A 19,022-nucleotide genomic window follows, 5' to 3' on the forward strand; every position below is an offset into this window, starting at 1 on the left:
CTCTTCTCTACATTCATTACAACCTATACATGTGAAAGGTGTAAAGCTTGCTTGATTGAAAAGGTTGCTAGCTTGTGGGAAGTTATATGGTGGAAGGATTAGTAAGCCAGATTATATGACCTGACAATACATTCATTAATATACTCTATTTATTATAGAAAAACCAACTTTTCCATGCAAAAAACACTGTAATGTGGTATCATGTGTATTCTACCAAAAATATTTGAATGCTCTGACTCATACAGCTCAGATCAATCTTCTAATCTTCATTCTTTTTTTCATTCTGCTCTTTTCATACATTCTCTACAGTATTTACATTCTTTATACTTTTCTCTATATTCATTTTTGATCTCTGTGTTCATGGCATGCACTGCTAAATTCTCTGTAACATGATCTCATGTGATGTCATGTGCATCTCTTTGAATTCAGATGGGATTGAACAGCTGGCCCTGCAGTCTGTATGGCTCTGATTAATCTGATAATGGTGATAGAGGTGATACGGGGTGGAAGAGAGTGGTAGGGGGAGAGAGTGATAGAGGCAGTAGAGAGGGTAGAGGGTGGAAGGGGTGGAAGGGGTGGTAGAGGTGATACGGTGTGGAAGAGGGTGGTAGAGTAGGTGGGGTTAGAGGTAGAGGGTGGAAGTGGTAGGGGGGGCTATGGGGAGGTAGAGGCGGTGGTGGTGGTAGACGGGGTAGAGGGTGGAAGGGGTGGTCGGGGGAGGGTGGAAGTGGTAGAGGGGGCTGCGCAAGCAGCAAAGCGAGCGTAAGCGAGCATTTGATGCTTGTAAATATAATGTATGCTCCAAAATTTCAAAATCCAATCCGTCTATTGAAAACGAAATGAAAAAAGAAGAGAATGAAAGAAAAGGAAGGAAAGCAGCCAGCCATAGTCTATATACGCGGCGGATAACTGCTAGTAGCCGATGCTGGAGTTGCCTGGTCTACTGAAGGTCGTGGAATCTCCATTATAGTCGTCGCTCTCATGTATGATATCCCACCAAGGCGGGCAACAGGTCGTAAAATAGTAGGATCGAGAAGGCTCCGCTCGTCATTTATCGCATCCTCTCGCGCCCAAAATCTTGTACCCTCTAATATCACCATCACGCCGCTCTTCTTCCCTGGGTTCGCCCGGCTCTCCCACTCCTTCGTCTCCACAAGTTTCGCCTCAATCGAGAATATCGACTCCTTGACTCGGGGAGCCTTGACAGTTGTGCACGGCGCGGTGTGCAGTCCTGACAGTTCGAATTCGGACACGCCATGTGGCACGTTAATAGAGCAGTGATTGACAGCTTCGAGGTGATGTTCGCTGACTGTGTTGACAACGCACTCGCCTGTTTCTAGGATGTTGCGGAGAGAATCCTTTGGTGGATTTGGTTCCCCTGTAATTCCCACGACGATAATAGGAGGATCAAAGTTGACCATCTGCGTAAAGCTGAAGGGGGCAAGGTTTACAGTCTGCCCGTCCTTCGATCTCGTGCTTAATAGACCAATTAGTCGAGGTACGACGGCCGAGATCATGAGTTTGTAATTGAGGTTGGGTGACCGGCCCGTTTCGTAGGGGTCGATTTCAACATGGTTCTTCTCGAGACTGGCTTGGTTATCATTTCCTCCTTGTCCTTGTTTCCAATGGGGATTGGGGGATTTGGTGAAAGTGAGCGGGGCCGAATGGTCGAAATCGGGCCGTGATGCTTCGACTTTGGCGAATGGGGGACGGATGCTACCCATTCTTACTAGGGAACATGGGGTTTATTGCTATAAGAAGCAGGATGCGTCGCAACGCCTTAAATGCAATACAGACGTCGATTGTCAATGGGCTGTCTATATGGCTTGTAGTTGTCACTATTCTCGATTTTCGGCCATGGTCCCACCCACCATGCGCAAGGTGGGGGTTTGCAAGAGCCTTTTTGCCGGGTGTGGGTGTGTGGGCAGCCACCGAGTTCATCAGAGCGCATTGTTCCCATCTGATTCCAAGCTTCATTTCTGTAGTCTGAAACGCCAAAATCAGGCGGTTGGGCCTAATACTCTTCACGGACGAGTGAAAAGAGAGCCCCTTTCCTACGATTGTTAGCCCCGCAGTTCGGTGGGCAACCATCGGCTCGGATCCGAGGTCCAAGGGATCAAAAAACACGGATGATATGTCCACTCAACCCCAACTTCAACCCTATATATGATGATGATTCAAATTGAAGAAGCCATCACCGCTAAAAATATAGTAGAATTTCGATGTTGTGCATAACTCATTGATGTCATAGTTTCCGTAGGGGTGTTCGACGACATATATATGCCCGAACATTTTCAGCCAAAACGTAGTTCCATTGAGATTAAATATCCCGAGGAAAGAAAATATACTATGTAAGCGAAAGCAAGATAAATTAAATATGATCATGCTTTCAACGGCGCAACGCAGAAACAACCCCCACGTACTCAAAAAGGGCCCACAGAGTCCAGTATCTTGTTGTTACACTGTATGCTTTACCGCCGCTCGCACAATCGTCACACCAGACAAGCAATCTTTCAGCATCATCTCTTGTAGAATCCGCCCAAACAGCGTGAGTATTAGGAGTCCAGGCACATACAAGAGACGGGGAGAGTGAAACCACTGCTCAAAAAATTTCGCGACGGAGGGATCATTCACCACCGTAGCGGCCCATTGAGTAAGTATTGTCCTTTTCAATTCGACACAATCCCTTTTAAATTCGTCATGTTTCCCCTTGATAGCTGCATCAACGACATCTTTTCTAATCATACCAACCCACCCCTGAAACGTACATGTAAGTAAGACCCTTATATCTATTATATCAGTCGTGGCAAAGCACTTACCGCATTCGGATTTATGCTTTCAGCTCCACCACTTCCTCCGAATTGTTGTCCCGCAATCGGTCGCCCACCGCTTGCTGTCCACTTGCGGAATTCCTTTTGTGATGCCTTGAGCTCTGCCTTCAAGGATTCGATATCCTTGGCGTGGGACTGATTGCTTTGCTCAAGGAGCTGATTCGTCTTTTCCAACCGGGCAACTTTATCTTTTAATTGCATATCAGGAGGGTCCTGGCAATTCCAGGTGTCATCAGCTTCCCATAAACATTCAGAGTTCTGTACAGAATTCAAAGTGATTTACCTTGAATGATTCGGCCGCTGGGGGAGTCCGTTTAACCTCGGACGCGGGGATCGTCTCCAGAAGCTCCCTCATGTGGGCGGTTGCTGTGACTGCAGCGTACGGTTGCCACTCCTTGTTCTTGTGGGAATCTGCATAATCACATACACCTCGGATGACTAGGCAGGGGAACTCATCCATCAGGCCTGCGGCCTCCATCTCCACGCAGATGACTCCGAGTTCATCGTATAGCTTATTTCAAGTGATGATGTCCTTGATAACCATATTGGAAGATCCGATGGTACCATAGTGGACTTCAGGGGAGTCTTCATATCGTTCCTCGCGGTTAACAAGCCTACTTGGATCGCAAGCCCGGCATGTGCTCATTTTCTCGGGGTGGAAATATGTTGCTTCGAATAGCAAATCCTTGGAGCTTTTTAGGTCATTTTGAGGAATTTGTTCACTTCCTTGTCTATAGTGTCTTGCCCGCAGCTTTTCCACAGTTCCTAAAAGCAAATTCGGAGGCTTGGACAACGCTCCTGTCCTCTCAAACCTTCCATCCTTGTAGATCTTGCCTCGATCAAACTGGACCACTCCACCAAACGTATCCGTAGGCTTGCCTACCACCACATCTCCAAGCCGAATATCATGTTCTCCATCAACAGGGATGCCGCCACCAATTCCCACTAGCAATCCAAATCTAATTGACTTGAAGTCATTTAGGGTCTATGTCACCACTATTACCGCAGGACTAGTCCCCATTCCAGACAACACAGCAATAACTACATTATACTATCCTATTTACCCAAACGTATAGATACTCTCGTCCCGGCCCATGGCAATGGTCGGGTGGGTATCATCTAGCATGCCTTCAACCGCGGCCATTTCGATGCCCATCGGGCAGATGATCGCAACGGTGTATGAATCCGGCGTATATTTCGGCTTTATCAGCTTTCCAATGTTCTCTGCGGTGAGGGTAGATCAAGAACGAATAAGAATGTGCCTAGACTATTTCACTCATCGGATTTTCAGGTTGGAGGATAATTATCTGACGTGTTTGGTAACTGTAGGCAGAGAAAATGAGGTTTCAAGTGAGAATTGATGCTAGAGGATGATTATATACAGCCATCCTGCGCTGAAATGATCAATCTGAGAATTGACAACCACGCCTATGCCAGACTGACACATCCCACAAACGTATGATCGGTATCTAAGTAATAAGGCGAGCTGATATTGACAACTCTCACGTTATGTATGCAGATGTGCCCAATTCTGATCCCGGCAAGCCGAGATAATTCATGGCTCTATGCCTTTCTTGCGAGATTTTATTCGGATTGAAAATATCCGTATTTGTCCATAGAACTCAATTCGAGATTAACGAAGGGCTTGATTTGGCAATACTGGGGTCGAATATCCCGCTAACAAATCGGGTCATAGTGGGAGCGGGACTGATTTCTCGTGTTTGCAAATTTATGCACCCTCTTTGAATTAACTATACCCCAATGTATGGTTGAGGTCTAGTGATTGGCTCATGATTGTAGCTTGTATGGCATGGGCAAAAGGTAGCAACTTCACATATTCGACACACGATGGACAGTACCTGCGGGGGTACAAATAGTAAGGTTTTCTCCCTGAGATAGTTCGCTGATCTAAATATGGAGCCATATTGCTCTCAAGACAATAGACATTCCACTGTAGATACATATATATAATGGTACGCGCATGTCGAATATAATTTTAGAAGAGACATTGTGCCTGAGTATTTTGCCGCGCGCCTAGCCATAATAACTCAGCTCAGCCGAACCTTGGCGCGGATCCGTTCTGGGTGAAAGAACGCGCCAGAAGCGATGCCGAACTTCAACCAGCTTCACTCTCCAACCTCCAGCCATCCGCTTTCTCTTTTCGTTACATCTTTCTATTTATTTCAACAGTGTCTGCTCTGGTGTTTGGGATTTGTTTTCTTTGTTTGGCTGCCTTCTGTTCTTTATTCTCGTTGTCTGGATTTCCCTTATCTCTTCCATCCAACCTATGATCACCTCCTTCATCTCGCAGTAATACTCCTTTATTGCTCGAGTGAACCTAACATCCTCTAGCGAATCATCATACGAGGGACCGCGCGGTCTCACAGCTATGGCTGCGGCGCCGGTCAGACAGTGGGGAGTAACTCCTCCGGTATCGAACGCCTTGCCCACGCCAGCAGAGATCGCTGCGAACGAGGATTTAACCGCTGAGCTAAAGCGACAAAATAACTTCGAAGCGCCGGCAGAGACTGAGCGGAGGTATGTATCTAAACGATGGCTATTGTCTTCTTTTTGTCTTCTTCTTCTTCTTCCTCTTCTTGATGAACTAGAGTTAACTCGATTTCCTCTTTAGAAAACAGACATTACAACTAATCCAGCGGGTGACAGTCGAATTCGTGAAGGTGGTTAGTCGGCGCAAGGGTTTATCGCAGGCAGCTATCGATGTTGCGGGAGGGAAGATATTTACATATGGCAGTTATCGGCTAGGCGTATATGGTCCAGGTTCGTTATCATTTCATTTGTAGCCCCATCTGACCTGCTGAGATGGTATACACTAATGTTTCGGTGGTCATGCGGTAGGTTCTGATATTGACACCCTGGTTGTTGGCCCAAAACATGTGTCTTTCGAGGACTTCTTTTCCGATTTTCCTCCCGTTTTAGAAAATATGGCACCTTTGGGTGCCATTGAAAAATTAACTCCTGTTCCAGATGCTTTCGTTCCGATCATTAAGATTGAATTGTCCGGCATCAGCATCGATCTTATATATGCCCGTCTCCTCGTCCATTCCGTGCCCCTGAATCTAGACCTGAAAAATAAGGATCTGCTACGTGGGTTAGATGAGAAAGAGATAAGATGTGTCAACGGGACACGGGTGACAGATGAGATCCTAGAACTTGTCCCCCAACAGAAGACATTTCGGCTTGCGCTACGCGCCATTAAGCTTTGGGCACAGCGTATGTAGCATTCACCTTTATTCCTACTGTAAGATACTTATACTGTGCTTTTTTTTTAGGACGAGCGATTTATTCGAACATCGTAGGATTCCCCGGAGGCGTTGCATGGGCTATGCTTGTGGCCAGAGTCTGCCAGCTTTATCCCCAAGCTACCGGATCAGCGATCGTGGGAAAATTTTTCCGCATAATGAATCAATGGAAATGGCCACAGCCAGTGTTACTAAAGCCTATAGAAGAAGGCCCGCTCCAGATGAAAGTTTGGAACCCGCAGGTGAGCCTGATTTCCACTGCTCTAACCATTGACAAGGTTCGCTTAGACATGCGTGTTTAGATTTACCACGGCGATAAATATCACTTGATGCCCATAATTACACCTGCATATCCATCTATGTGCGCGACTCACAATGTTTCACTGTCGACGAAAGCTGTCCTGCTTCGTGAGCTAAAACGCGGTGGGGATATTGCCGACAGAATATTCGTTGGGCAATTGACTTGGAACGACCTTTTCACTCGCCACACATTCTTCTCGCAGGACTATAAGTATTACCTCAGTATCACTTCAGCAAGTCGAAGCAAAGATGCACAATCTGTGTGGTCTGGCCTTGTGGAATCTAAGCTACGACATCTGGTCGGAGCACTTGATAGGAAATCTTCGATTGAAATTGCACATCCGTTCCCGAAGGGATTCGAACGGATTCATATATGTAAGGACCAGAAGGAGATCGCAGAGGTGATGGGCGGATCAACGAAGTACCAGGCGAAAGGCACGAAGACCGAAACTACCGACGAGACGAACGATCCACAACACACTGCGGCTTCTCAAAATGGTGGCGGGGCTATTCCCATGCGGGAAACAGATCAGCCGAATGGAGATAATGGCTGTACACTCTACACGACAACTTATTACATTGGACTTGAAGTCAAGCCTTTAGTTCCAGGTAGGCATTCCCACAACTTACCATGATACAACTGACTCTCGAAGGTGCTGCAAGATCGCTAGACATCTCGGCCGACACGCACATATTCAAAAGTACCTGCACTTCATGGCCACAGTACCAGCCTGGCATAAATGATATTAATATTACGCACGTCCGCAAGTGCGTTACCTGCTCCTTTCCTAAAGCATTTGTTGGACCATTACTGATACCAGTCCTAGCTACGACCTTCCTGATGATGTCTTCCAGCCTGGAGAGGTGCGACCATCTCGACCGAAGAAGAAGGTCGTGAAAAAGTCCGAAGCGACCGCACAAAAGAGAAGCATTCACGAGTTGGACGTAAGTTAGCCGCCTTGGAAACAAACTACTAACCCTACCAGCAGCAAAATATTTCGCTATATATTGATATGTGGTCTTTCGATCTCGACGGGATCGGAATGAGTTTCGCCGCTAACACTAACTCTATACAGAATGAAGAGCCAACCGAATACCCTGCGAAACGCCGTGCATCGAATGGCATACCATCTGCCGCAGCTCCTGCATAATAATTCCCAGTTGTCACAAGGGTATTGGATGAGAAGATTTTCAAACCTGGTTTTGATTTTTTTTTCCCGCCCTTATCATTCTTAAGCTGACAGTCGCGAGGTAGACCCAACTTGGCCCTTATAATCCAAGGCCCAGGACTGGTAAATCTTGCGACAGCCAAAGACCCAATACGTAGTCTACTACTAACCGCGCCAGCCGTTTTGTCGCCATAGATTGAGTGTGTCAGTCGACCCTCGTATCGGGAAGTAGGAGAAGAGATCATCAGATACGACCCATCCTTTTCTTTGCAAATTCCTTTACTTTATTCTTCACCACTTTCTCTTACGTGGCTTTCCTACAGTTCTTTTTCAGTTTGTCCTCATCCCGAACCAGATCTCCTTCAGCTACTGTGGTTCTTGGAGAATGCACCAAGGGTTCATTGTTTTGAGCTGCTTTTTGTCTTTTTTTATTGTTTAACCTTTCCGTTGGGACCACCAGGTCCATATCAGGAACCCACTTTTATTTTTTTCTCCCCGCAATACTGTTGTTGTAATAGCTTCTTCCAGTTGTATGTACGTACCTAGGGGTGACATTTCTTTGTCCCACTTTCCCTTCCAGATAGTCACTAGGCATTTCTAGATTTAGGCAGATAATCAAAGAACTTCGTCGGAGCCTACGGGCTCCACCGAAAACAATCATGAAAGTTGTTCCGTGGTTAATTTTGAGTAAATTAATTTTTTAAGTTGATCATGCATTTTGTGCGTCATAGCTCCTCTTGTCTTTCCTCAGCAGCATCACGGTTGCAAAAACACTCACTTTGTACCGGTTAACACGTAGCCCCAAAGTACTTGCATATCACCATTCACAACTAGTCCATATTATGGCATCAGCTCTACCCATAATTGACCTCCGTGCCTTTAGCACAGTGGAGGAGCTTGCGCCAGAGCTCATGAGGGTCGGGAAACACGCCGGTTTTTTCTACCTTACTGGCCACGAGTTAACAGACAATGTTGCGAAACAAAATATTTGATCTAGCAGATGACTTCTTCAAGAATACTAGCAAGAGGAGAAGATGAGGTTTGCGGGCGGTGGAGGCTTGGTATATTGGCTCGTTCTTGAGTTAACCCCTCGTTCATCATAGCTTACTTGCGATTTAGGGACACGGGTTTCCGGGATGAGAAGTAAGTAAAGACGATATCATATCCGGTTCCTGGATTTTGCTCCTCTTAAAACCCGCTGTCTAGATACAGTCGCCGAACATGTCATGGTTTTATTTTCGAGTAGCCTAGCTGGTAAAGGTCATGGATATTTAAGAGTCGTATTGTCTTACGAATCCCGATGCTGGGTTGAGACAGTCGCTATCCACAATTCTGAATGAGGGAAAGACAAGAATCGCGTACGGAGTAGTTTTGTGGGAAATGGGAATCGCTTACTGACCGTTTAAATACTTCAGACATTCGACCAATATAAGTTTGGAGATATTTGCCTGACAGTACGTTGAACAACTGGTTATTTATTTAGCTCTCTCGAGATTATATATCGAAACACCACGAAGGTGGTGAAAGCCGGCTGCGCTCGATACATTATTAATAACCTGCAATCCAGAAGAGCACCCAGGGGACTTCAGAAGGGGTCGAAGACGATATAAGAAGAGCAGGCGCCCATACTGATTATGGCTGAATCACACTCCTTTTCCGTCAACCTAGTGATCAAGGGGGTCTACAGGCCTTGATAAACAATGAATGGATCGATATCCCATGCATCAAAGATGCAATTGTAGTAAACATCGCTGATGCATGCACTCGAATTCTAGGCTTGCGGCCGCTTGTGCTCCACAATCCGCCGTGTGGCGTTTCCTCGGAACGAGAGTGAGAACACAGACCGGCTCAGCATGCTATTCTTTGTGCAGCCGGATAGAGATGTCCTTATGGAGCCAATATTGCCAGGGGAAGCTGACCAGGAGGAGTTTAAGGACGTGCTAAGGCGTAGGGGTTATCCGAGTGCGAGGCCTCTGACGGCTGAGGAGCATTTGACACAAAGGCTACGAGCAACTTATGGTTATTAAATGTTTGACTATGCACGAAACACAAAGCGAATATATGTCAATCTCATTTATGTCCTTCCTGCTTTTGAGCCTATTGTTATGCATTGCTGCAGAAATTACTTTTCTTCTCATACTTGCTACATGTTCATTTTTGTACCTGTCAGGTGTGTGAAAGACAGGGAGGAGGACTAAGCTACTTACTGGCGGCGGATCAAGCTGAGGTTTTTATTAACTAACCCCCTCACCTGCTATAAGAGATAGAGAGGCAGAAAGATTATCTTACGGCGAGGAAAGATATCGTAAACACCTATGCTGTAGCTCCCAAAACTTACATCTGCCTATTGAGTAAATGGTTATCAAGGTATATTGCGTATATAGAAGTGAGAGGATTCCTCGGGCCACACCCGCTCTAAAACGGAGGGTAGTATATTCAATGTTCCAGTCCAGCCCTCAGTCGAAGATACCTCAAAGGAAAGTTTTACAACTTCGATCCCTGCCCACTGCCTCTAGCGTGCTCATTCTGTATAGCGCTATCAATAATGCACATAGCCTCAAACAGGTCATTATCATGCAGCCTAGGGGTAATGACCTGGATGCTCAGGGGTGAATCGAGGTAGACACGTCGGTCAACGGTATTGGAGTTCCCTGTTTTGCAAATCTCGTTAATAACTTAATCATAAATGGGCTTTACTAATGCTGCAACGGAAGCACAGCCAATAACCAGAAAAGAAGAAAGGATAGGATAGTAAAAAGTCAGAAACATACACAGCTCCCTATTCCTCTTGTCCCAATTCGATAGCACCTTCCCATCCATCTCCTTCCCAAGCTCGAGATCCGCTTCTGTGAACTTCCGCACAGGCACGGCTCCGGCGGCATAATCAAGCAGAACCCAGCTGGATGTGTATCCGACGGCGTTGTAGCGGTCATGCTCGGGAATGGGGTGTGGGGCAATGGGGTGGATAATCGCATCCACTTTCCTCATTCTAGATTGCAAGCCCGAATCGGACGACGATGACAGAGTCCACATCTTCATCATCTCCTTCTCTATCTCGGACCTACGGCCCTGACTCGCGTACGCCTGTGCAAGCGTTCTAGGAGTCCCGCGCTTAAATCTCGTCTGCAGCCATGGGATGAGAGGCTCCGAGGTAGATTCTAGGATATCAGCCATACCGCCCGCCCCATCCAGGCCCATCAGCTCGTTTGCCACGCGCTGGCAGTCGCCCAGTACGGCGGGAATGGGGATCTCGACGACTTCGACGCCAGGGACTTTGCGGAGGGCTTGTGCTACTTCGGTCAGGACTTTGGCAATGGGTGGCAGCGGCCGGATGCGTCCATCGGACGGAAGGATGCCAATGGTGAATTTACGCGGTTGCGTTAATGAGCGTTGCGTCTCACTGACGCCCCATTGGCCGGGGATACAATCTTCACCGTACAGCTCTGCTCTCGGCACAATTTCTCTCATCAGAGCGTCTATATCTGCCATCGATCGTGCAATCGGACCAGCAACAGGCTGCAGGCCAACTCGCGTCTTGCCAGGCACACTCCCGCTCAACTGGCCGCCAAACGGGACCCGGCCCATACTTGGCTTGAAGCCATAAATCCCAAGGCACATGGCTGGGATGCGGATGCTGCCGCCGATATCAGTGCCGAGGCCTATCATTGAACCTCTCATGGCAACTAATACACCCTCGCCGCCAGAGCTGCCTCCTGGTGTCAGTTTGCGGTTCAGAGGGTTCAGAGTGCGGCCGAAGAGATTGTTAACGCTGTCAAGGGCGCCGAGAGTCTGGGGGATGTTGGTCTTTGCAATGATTATGGCGCCTAGGTCGAGCAGCAGGTCCACCAGTGGTGCATTTTCAGTCGCAGGTTTGAATGCAAGAGCCGCTAAACCAGTGGTTGAGTCGATGCCTTTGATGTCGTAGGTGTCTTTGACGGAGATTGGGAGACCGTGGAGAGGGCCCATGGTTTTACCCGTGCGTTTGAAATGGGCATCTAGTTCTGAGGCGCGAGTCAGGGCTTGTTCAAATAGGGGCTCTGTCAGGCAGCGGGTGAGTTGGTGGGAGATTGCGGCGCGCTGGAGATGGTTAGCTATATATTATTTCAAAAGGCCATATCTGTAAACTTGCTATGAAGAGTATGAATTGGAAGGAATAGTGTTGTAACCAACCAAGGCGAGATGTAAGTAGAGAGGGTAGGTATATATATGGTCATCGAAACCTCCATCCAGGCAGAATATGTAAATGAAAACGAATAAACAAAAAGGAAAAAAAGGAAACCAACCTTGCAAAACGCCTCTGTAACCTCTCTAGCAGATAGCTTGCCCGTGGCAATCTGCTGCAACAACCCCTTAATGTCCCATCTCTCCGTAATTTCCAGTTCCTTCGGGTTCAACACACCACATTTGCGTGGCACATCCATCACGTTAACCGCATCATACTTGTTCGTGACCATGACAGACTCTTCGGCGGACAGCATTCCAGCAGGGATCCATTGACTGGAGAGACGCCATTCTCTAGGAATCCGAGATTCGAGCTGCGCAAGCTTCTTGCGGGCAATGGCCTTGTAGGCAGGTTCAGCGGACATGGTTGGTGGGATAGTGGATTTGTTTGCTCTACTTTATCTCTTCCGGTTTCTGTTGTGTTTATTGAAGTAGTTAGGGGGTTTGTGAATATGGCATTATCATCTGTGTTTCCAAGTGATAAGTTGGAATACACGGTTTGTTTTAAAAGATGCGGAGATAGCTGAAAATTAAAGAGGGGAATTCATGGGTTTCCAAGGCTATATTGCCGGCACCACTGCGGAGTCGGTTGGATAACTCCTGCAAATGGCCGAACCCGAGAAGAAGAGCTGGCCAGGGAGCCGCGCCAGCTCGATATCTACACATATTTTACGGCTCAGGTCGGTCTTTGAGTCTTAGAAACTTACATCTAATGTTGCTTCTACGCTTCCTTTATTTTGTCAAGGCATAATGCTTCTGTTTGATGTCACTTGGAGATGTTCCAGCTAAGCTTTAGCCTCGGCGAAGAAGCTTGGGCCTTCCCTAGTAGGAGGTTAGCCGACCCGGCTATCGGACATAGAGTGGATGATATGCGGCTTGTTCCATTCTATATAAAATATGATCTTCAGAAAGAATATGGGAAGATCTCAAACAAGACGCTTAAACAAATAAGTATTATAAAAGCATGGCAGGCCTAGAAATTGATGGGAACGAACTGCAAGTACGGTACAATCGAATTAATATCTGGACACGTCCCTCCCAAACGCCCAATTCGAGAACCACGAGAATAGTATTTTCAATCGGTTTCTCCAACTCATACTCATGGACAGGTATGCTCCTTTCCAAATCAACCAGGCGGGGTAACCTTTTATACAGCGGAAAAACCCATCGCTGTCCTGCCCACTACCGCCTTCATGAGGCAGCTGCATCAAAGCCTTAGAACTGCCGATGTGTGCAAGGACTCCGAGATTCTTGAATGAGAAACCCGGCGACTGGTCTATATTACCCCGGTTGAGCGCTTTGGACAGCCAGATGGCTTCTTGGCTAGTCGCTTGAGCAGTTGCTGGGGGAGAGCCGGACTCTAACATACAGTTATCTCCAACAGCGAAGACATCTTGTAAGACTGCGATTTGGCCTTCTGCCGACTCCAATTGTACTCGTAGATGGTCGTCTACGAGAATTGCGCCAACTTTAGGGGCCTTCTTCACTTTCCAGGTTGTATTGCCGGGTTGGGTGACGCGGCTCCCTGTTTCCTTTGCCACTGCAGACGATACTGGAAATTGATCGATTGTGTTGAGCGCTCTGTTGACGAACGGCCCAATTTCGTTCCCTGTCGCCCACACACACATACCCACCCCTTCCTCGCCGTTTTCTTTCATCTTGAGCGTCAAGCAGCTTTTGGGGTCCATCTCGTAGGGGCCTTCGGCGTTGGGTTCGCCCCAGCGCAATTCTTCGATATGGTGGTTTGTCTTTATCGTCACACCCTCTCTTTTCAGCGTCTCCATAGCATAGCTAGATAGAGATTTATCGAACATGCTGAGGACAGTAGGAGCTACGTCATATAAAGTTATCCGGACATCGCCCTTCAGCTGCGGGTAGACTTTGAACATATCTCTGTGAATAAAATCGCGCAGGCTTGCAGAAAGCTCTGTTCCGGTAGGGCCTGCGCCGACAATAGCAAAATGCAGAAGATACCGTCTCATTTGAGGAGTGACTCTCGGCATCGCTGCTAGCTCGAAACATTCGCGGATGCGCCGTTTGACCTTCCTCGCGTCGCCGACATCTCTGAAAAACAGCGCATTATCCCTTACACCCGGTGTATTGAAGGTTCGAGCGGCGCAACCAACCGCGATAATCAGCTTATCATATGGAACTTCGAAGAGTTGGCCTTGCTCCCACGCCCTCCGCTGCTTTTCAGGCTGGTTTTGTTCTACACGAGCTGATTCCGTTACACCGCTCCGAACAACAGAAGCTTCGCATGTTATAACTTTGCGATGGAAATCTACGCTTCGAGCAGCCGCTTGGATGAAATTGATAGTGTTTTTTCGATCACGGACGGGTTCGACAATCTCGGAGAAATTTAGGGATCCAACCGCGGCATCGGTGAGGAGGGGCGTAAAGACGAAGTACGAACGGGGGGAAATGATGGTGCGGTTGAACTTCGGAGATAGCTTCCGGGAAACTGTCCATCCTCCCCATCCTGAGCCTAGAATGACAACACGCTCTTCGTTTCCTCGCGGCACAGGGTCAGTGGTATACCTGCGAACTCGTGCCCTGCTCTCAGCGTACAGCGGTCGATGGGGTGTGGTAGAAGCTCTCAGGAAGCCTGAACTTGCCACCCACTGGGGATATTTTAGCAACTGGGCATCACTAATCACCCGCATCCGACACAGGTTCGGAGAAAGCCGCTCCATTGTGACACGAAGGAGGGCGGAAGTGGTCAAGAAAATGGTGCGAGTTAGGTGGGAAATCTCTCTTTTCTCATCCTACCAAGTCTCGGGGTCCTTTATTATGAGCAGAAATATTGTCTTTTATATGCAAAATGGTGCATTCCAACTTCATTTCAGTCCCCGGCATACACATGCTGTTGTTTCATGCTGGATGAAGCCCGCCATGACCTCATTATTACTCACACTGGCCCTCGCGAGCTTCAACCGAGATACCTGCGGGGAAAGACGGACGGAGCGTTGCGGCAAAGTGCGTAATCTATAAGATGGGTCAAAACTTCAAGACATAATCACAGCTGTGGAACGAGTTTCATTTCTGCTCCGCAGTGAGCATTATCGCGATAACTCTCTCGTGCATTGGAATCGGCGACGGTTGGGAATCTGCAGCCACAAATCCAAATCACATGCTGATAAGATAAGATTAACTTAGATCATCATCACGTGTTTTGTAACTAACTGTAGGCTACTGGGGCAAAAGAGCTCAATCACCACCAGCGCCTGCTGGTAGAAGGGCCGATCAACCGCGGGACCCCCAACACTAACTTACCAGCACGTTCCAGAAAGATCTCCCGAATTACCAATCTTGGAACAGCGCTGAAGATGCTCGTCGACGGTCGAATGATCTGGATGGGTGTATGTACGACAACATTTTAATTGTGCAGCCTGGGGCAATTGTCCACTCACATCCGAACAGCAGCATCAGATGTTGATGTCCCCTGCGGGGGCCGGCGTAATCTTGCTGCCTTAACAGCATGAAATTGCCCCCGATTCGTCCCCTGGCCAGTCCAGTGGAATGGCGGGGTTTTGACGGAAGTTAAAATGACCCAAAACCTGGAGGTGGTACCGTGAGTTTGGTTGTCGTTGGTTGAGGCAAAATGTTTTCTAGTTCATTCTCGATACTTCGAGCTCTGCTTGATAATGTGATATTGTAAGACGTGCGTCCACGTAACTGTGGGATGCCTTGAAATATCGTCTATATAACATGCTTCTTCACGCATCTCCTTCCTGATTCTTTCCTTTTTCATAACCACTCCTCTTTGCCCTTATTCATCCGATCTCTGGTTCTCGACTCTACATTTACATTAAAAATAAATAAACAAAAGACAATTTCTTGATACCCTACATCTACTCTCTATATCTTCACGGAAGCAAGTTCTAGCCAACAAAAATGGCAAACGTCTACTATCTCAACCAACAGCCCCACCCACTATGGAACATCCTTACGGATTTTGGGGAGCACGGACTTCACATGTTTTCTCAACAGACACCACATGCCCATGCTGAGCATGTAAATCGGCACCCTCACCACCGTCAACGGGCCCAAAACACCAGCCAACCCACCACACAGGATTCGAATAACCGCCCCTTACCCCGCCCCCGTGGGCTTGACGAAAATACCCCTAGAGAATCTGAGCAGGAGAACACCCGAGATATTCCGTTCCGCGGCCGAGGATGTCGTCGTGGACGTGGCGGACCCTGGGGACATCCTGCGCAGGATGCCTGGGGACCTCATCGCCGGCAGCGCCATTGCAGACCAGGCGCTGGCTACCAATCAACAGGAGCACCCCATGAACTCCTCCAACAGTTCATCAACAACTTCTCAAACCAATTTGGCGTTGACGTCGGCGAGGTGTTCAACATAATCAACGGCACAGATCCAAGATCCGGAGACAAAGAAGTAGACTTCGTCCCCCGCGCCGACGTTTTTGATGCAGAAACTAGATACATCATCCATGTTTCCCTCCCCGGCGCACAGAAGAAGGACATTTCAGTCGATTATGACGCCGAGACTTCCACCCTCCGACTCGCAGGTGTGGTTTACCGTCCCGAGCTGGATGAGGAACTCAGCAACGCCCTTATCGTCGACGGGCGATCCCGCGAAGTTGGCGTCTTTGAGCGGGAGATCAGTCTAGGATCCCGCGATAAGCCTGCACGTGTCGACGCTGACAATATCAGTGCCAAGTTGGTTGATGGCGTCCTCGTGCTAACTCTACCAAAAGTAGTCGCCGACAAGGACGCGTTTAGACGGAGAATCTCGGTGGACCAGATCAGGAATGAGAATGGTCGGGAGCCAGAGGGGGAGGAGGCGGGGAGTGCAGATCCCAATAATGAGAAGGAGGAAGTTGCAGCTGAATCCCAGGCTATGCAGATTGATTCCGAGACTGAGGCATCGGAGCAGGAGAGTGAGAGGTCTGGTAGACGAACGCCACCAAGTCCTAGTGTGCGTTCAGAGGAGGAGGAAGAGAGGGACTATGTTGCCGTGGACGTCGATTAGGGAATAACCGTGTCTTTGATATCTCTTTTTGGCATCTTCATTTTGATATTTGATGCTTCGTTTTCGTACTCGTTTCTTTATCTCTACTTGATATGACTTTCTGCACCTTTTTCTTTTTCATTTTTAGTTTTTTGCATGTGAAACAATGGATAGGAATGGGAAATGGGATATGGTACTGGGCGCAGCTTTTTATCAATAGCTTCCGGTAATTAGTAATAGGATCATACTTGAAGAAAACCAAGGAACTCTATGCTTTCTTGATTAACATTGCTCGTTTTGGACCTGAGGCACTCTTCCCAGTTCCTTCAAAATAACATATTCCATCCCTCTCCGAACCGCCCAGAGTATGGCACTTCAAACGACTAAACTCAATGCTTTGACTCATACAAATGATCGTAGGTTCGGGCAATAATAGCGATACTGTCATCTAATCCGAGCACGCTTTCCCAGGCAACATGCGAGCATCGAAAACCCTCAAGATTTCCTGAACAGCCAATCGACCGGCCTCATGGAGCCTTTGCTATCTCCTTATTGAGCGGAAACTGTCACAAATTAAACCAAATCCTTTGTCCGCGAAACCGAGGCAGACGGAAGGCAAGCCCTCATCAGGTACCTTCCAAGTAACTAATAGCTATAATATTACATATATTAAACATCAATATGACACACTGTATACTTTTCTTTGCCCTTCTACAGGCCAAACTCCCAGGGTAAACTCAAGCTATTTGCGAATTACCTACTGGCCAAACAAGAGACCGTAACTTCAAATTGTCATTGACTTTCATATACTCAAAACCCCCTTTATTCCAGTTCTCACGCACGGTAATATAACTAGTGATGCAAGTAAGTACATGTACACGGCAGTCAGCGTGAGAGGCATCCCGCTGATCACATTTCATATCAGATTGGATAATATTCATGGAGAGTGGGAGACGGCCGGGGCAGTTAGTGTTTGGGACCCTTTAAGCTACATAACTATTTGGTAAGGGGTCTGAAAAAGCATTCGATCCCAAATGCTGCGTCTGTTACACCTTGGATTTCTTTGTTCTACGCCGCTGAGAGCATGGCTGTTTTCAAAATACACTCCGTTATCCTTCCCCGCGAAATTCGACGGTTTAGTCATTATTATTAGATACAAAGACGCATTAACTTAAATCACCTTCTGAGGTAGGAGGAGCGCGAGGTCCCTAGAGCGGATCCCGAAACAGCGCCCTTTGTGAGTAAAAGTGCGCATCGGATTCCTCGTGCAGAATCATCGCGTGGCTATTATGTCTGTCACCCCAAAAGACGTTGCACCATAGTTTTGGAAATCCATGTCTAAATTTCCGACAAGCGGTCCTGGGTGGGATTATCACATCATGTCAGAGCATGGAGGATGGGTGAGGTACAGAGGACTGAATGCACGGTCAAATTCTTAGCCAAGTCTCCCAGGTGAAGATTCCTTGGAACGCCCGCCAGAGTCAACACGTCAAGGGTTGGTTTGGGCGGTCTTTGGGTTAGTTAACTAGTGCTGACTCTGTTTCGAAGGTTGAGAAGCCAACCGCCCGTGTAAGGTGTAAGGTGTAAGGGGAGTTGAACCAACATTTTCCTTTTGAATGCGCTGGACTTGAGTACGGGCATTAGGTCTTGGGATATTGTAGAGCCACACAGAGAGAGCTTGGGCACCGGCACTCCTCTCGCAAGGAACAAATTTCACAACAACTAGTATTGACTTTACTCCGTACATGTAGGTAATACTACGAGTTCAGGTGCTCCTAATAATGCACGTCTTTGCAGTCTTGCTGACCACTGTCTGCAAACACTTTAAAGAATAAATTAATACCTTTTCAGAAGCCAGGGAAACATCGATCTTGAGGGGGAAAGGACATTTGTGCCTGTTCAGACTTCCTCGAAGAATTTAACACTAGTAAATTATAATAATTATTGGGTAAGTGGGGTAATTTCCAACCGTTCCTATTTTCCAGCTGAAGCCTTGGTCATTTTTGTTCTGTTTCGGGCAAGCTTCCCCTGTCCCCGTTTCCAGGCGCTGAATGGCGGCCCGTTATCCCAAATTTAATGCTCACTCTGCACCCGGAATTTCCAGCGCTCGATGCTCTGGCCGCCTAAAGGAAGATCCATATAATCTTGGAAGTCTTCCTGATAGATGTGGAGAGGGGGAGTTAACCAGGCTCTCATTGTTAAAAATAAATGCCGAGAAGCCCACATTATGTACTCTGTATTTGGCAGAGCAAAGTCTT

General features: G+C 47.6%; 8 protein-coding genes across 8 annotated transcripts; 3 read left to right on the plus strand and 5 right to left on the minus strand.

Moving 5' to 3' along the window:
* Window positions 1–890: 890 nt before the first annotated feature.
* On the minus strand, window positions 891–1,977 carry BDCG_04848 (flavoprotein oxygenase; the record flags this gene model as incomplete). The annotated part of the gene is made up of 2 exons (XM_045420495.1): window positions 891–1,729; window positions 1,872–1,977. The coding sequence occupies 2 exons, from the start codon at window positions 1,975–1,977 to the stop codon at window positions 891–893; spliced, it is 945 nt and encodes a 314-aa protein (XP_045276592.1).
* A 480-nt stretch (window positions 1,978–2,457) lies between these two features.
* Window positions 2,458–3,309, minus strand: BDCG_17026 (uncharacterized protein; the record flags this gene model as incomplete). Its single annotated transcript, XM_045426193.1, has 3 exons — window positions 2,458–2,757; window positions 2,820–3,044; window positions 3,115–3,309. 3 exons carry the CDS (start codon window positions 3,307–3,309, stop codon window positions 2,458–2,460), a joined length of 720 nt encoding a protein of 239 aa, XP_045281031.1.
* Window positions 3,310–3,348: 39 nt separating this feature from the next.
* BDCG_17027 (uncharacterized protein) lies at window positions 3,349–4,825 on the minus strand (the record flags this gene model as incomplete). The annotated part of the gene is made up of 2 exons (XM_045426194.1): window positions 3,896–4,825; window positions 3,349–3,790 (listed from the first exon to the last, which is right to left on the minus strand). Exons 1-2 carry the CDS (start codon window positions 3,985–3,987, stop codon window positions 3,349–3,351), a joined length of 534 nt encoding a protein of 177 aa, XP_045281032.1. The 5' UTR covers window positions 3,988–4,825.
* Window positions 4,826–4,853: 28 nt separating this feature from the next.
* Window positions 4,854–8,240, plus strand: BDCG_04850 (poly(A) polymerase). The gene is made up of 8 exons (XM_045420496.1): window positions 4,854–5,369; window positions 5,464–5,612; window positions 5,691–6,065; window positions 6,125–6,336; window positions 6,397–7,003; window positions 7,048–7,162; window positions 7,222–7,339; window positions 7,471–8,240. The coding sequence occupies exons 1-8, from the start codon at window positions 5,221–5,223 to the stop codon at window positions 7,543–7,545; spliced, it is 1,800 nt and encodes a 599-aa protein (XP_045276593.1). The 5' UTR covers window positions 4,854–5,220; the 3' UTR covers window positions 7,546–8,240.
* A 165-nt stretch (window positions 8,241–8,405) lies between these two features.
* On the plus strand, window positions 8,406–9,707 carry BDCG_04851 (uncharacterized protein; the record flags this gene model as incomplete). Its single annotated transcript, XM_045420497.1, has 3 exons — window positions 8,406–8,480; window positions 8,979–9,017; window positions 9,339–9,707. 3 exons carry the CDS (start codon window positions 8,406–8,408, stop codon window positions 9,588–9,590), a joined length of 366 nt encoding a protein of 121 aa, XP_045276594.1. The 3' UTR covers window positions 9,591–9,707.
* Window positions 9,602–12,521, minus strand: BDCG_04852 (fatty-acid amide hydrolase). Its single transcript, XM_045420498.1, has 3 exons — window positions 11,847–12,521; window positions 10,335–11,640; window positions 9,602–10,214 (listed from the first exon to the last, which is right to left on the minus strand). The coding sequence occupies exons 1-3, from the start codon at window positions 12,147–12,149 to the stop codon at window positions 10,048–10,050; spliced, it is 1,776 nt and encodes a 591-aa protein (XP_045276595.1). The 5' UTR covers window positions 12,150–12,521; the 3' UTR covers window positions 9,602–10,047.
* A 279-nt stretch (window positions 12,522–12,800) lies between these two features.
* BDCG_04853 (NADH dehydrogenase) lies at window positions 12,801–14,477 on the minus strand (the record flags this gene model as incomplete). Its single annotated transcript, XM_045420499.1, has 1 exon — window positions 12,801–14,477. The coding sequence occupies one exon, from the start codon at window positions 14,475–14,477 to the stop codon at window positions 12,801–12,803; it is 1,677 nt and encodes a 558-aa protein (XP_045276596.1).
* Window positions 14,478–15,678: 1,201 nt separating this feature from the next.
* BDCG_04854 (uncharacterized protein) lies at window positions 15,679–16,785 on the plus strand (the record flags this gene model as incomplete). The annotated part of the gene is made up of 1 exon (XM_045420500.1): window positions 15,679–16,785. One exon carries the CDS (start codon window positions 15,679–15,681, stop codon window positions 16,783–16,785), a length of 1,107 nt encoding a protein of 368 aa, XP_045276597.1.
* Window positions 16,786–19,022: the final 2,237 nt, after the last annotated feature.

Source organism: Blastomyces dermatitidis (genome assembly GCF_000003525.1).
Source record: "Blastomyces dermatitidis ER-3 genomic scaffold supercont1.5, whole genome shotgun sequence".
NCBI classification, from domain to species: Eukaryota; Fungi; Ascomycota; class Eurotiomycetes; order Onygenales; family Ajellomycetaceae; genus Blastomyces; species Blastomyces dermatitidis.

Excerpts from the sequence above, each read along its gene's own strand:
- BDCG_04852 (XM_045420498.1), bottom strand. The coding sequence starts at position 12,149 with ATGTCCGCTGAACCTGCCTACAAGGCCATTGCCCGCAAGAAGCTTGCG. Across the intron at positions 11,641-11,846 it reads TTACAGAGGCGTTTTGCAAG|CGCGCCGCAATCTCCCACCA; the intron begins GTTGGTTTCCTT and ends AACCATCTCCAG. Across the intron at positions 10,215-10,334 it reads CAAGAGGAATAGGGAGCTGT|GGAACTCCAATACCGTTGAC; the intron begins GTATGTTTCTGA and ends TTTGCAAAACAG.
- BDCG_04850 (XM_045420496.1), top strand. The coding sequence starts at position 5,221 with ATGGCTGCGGCGCCGGTCAGACAGTGGGGAGTAACTCCTCCGGTATCG. Across the intron at positions 6,066-6,124 it reads CATTAAGCTTTGGGCACAGC|GACGAGCGATTTATTCGAAC; the intron begins GTATGTAGCATT and ends CTTTTTTTTTAG. Across the intron at positions 7,004-7,047 it reads AGTCAAGCCTTTAGTTCCAG|GTGCTGCAAGATCGCTAGAC; the intron begins GTAGGCATTCCC and ends TGACTCTCGAAG.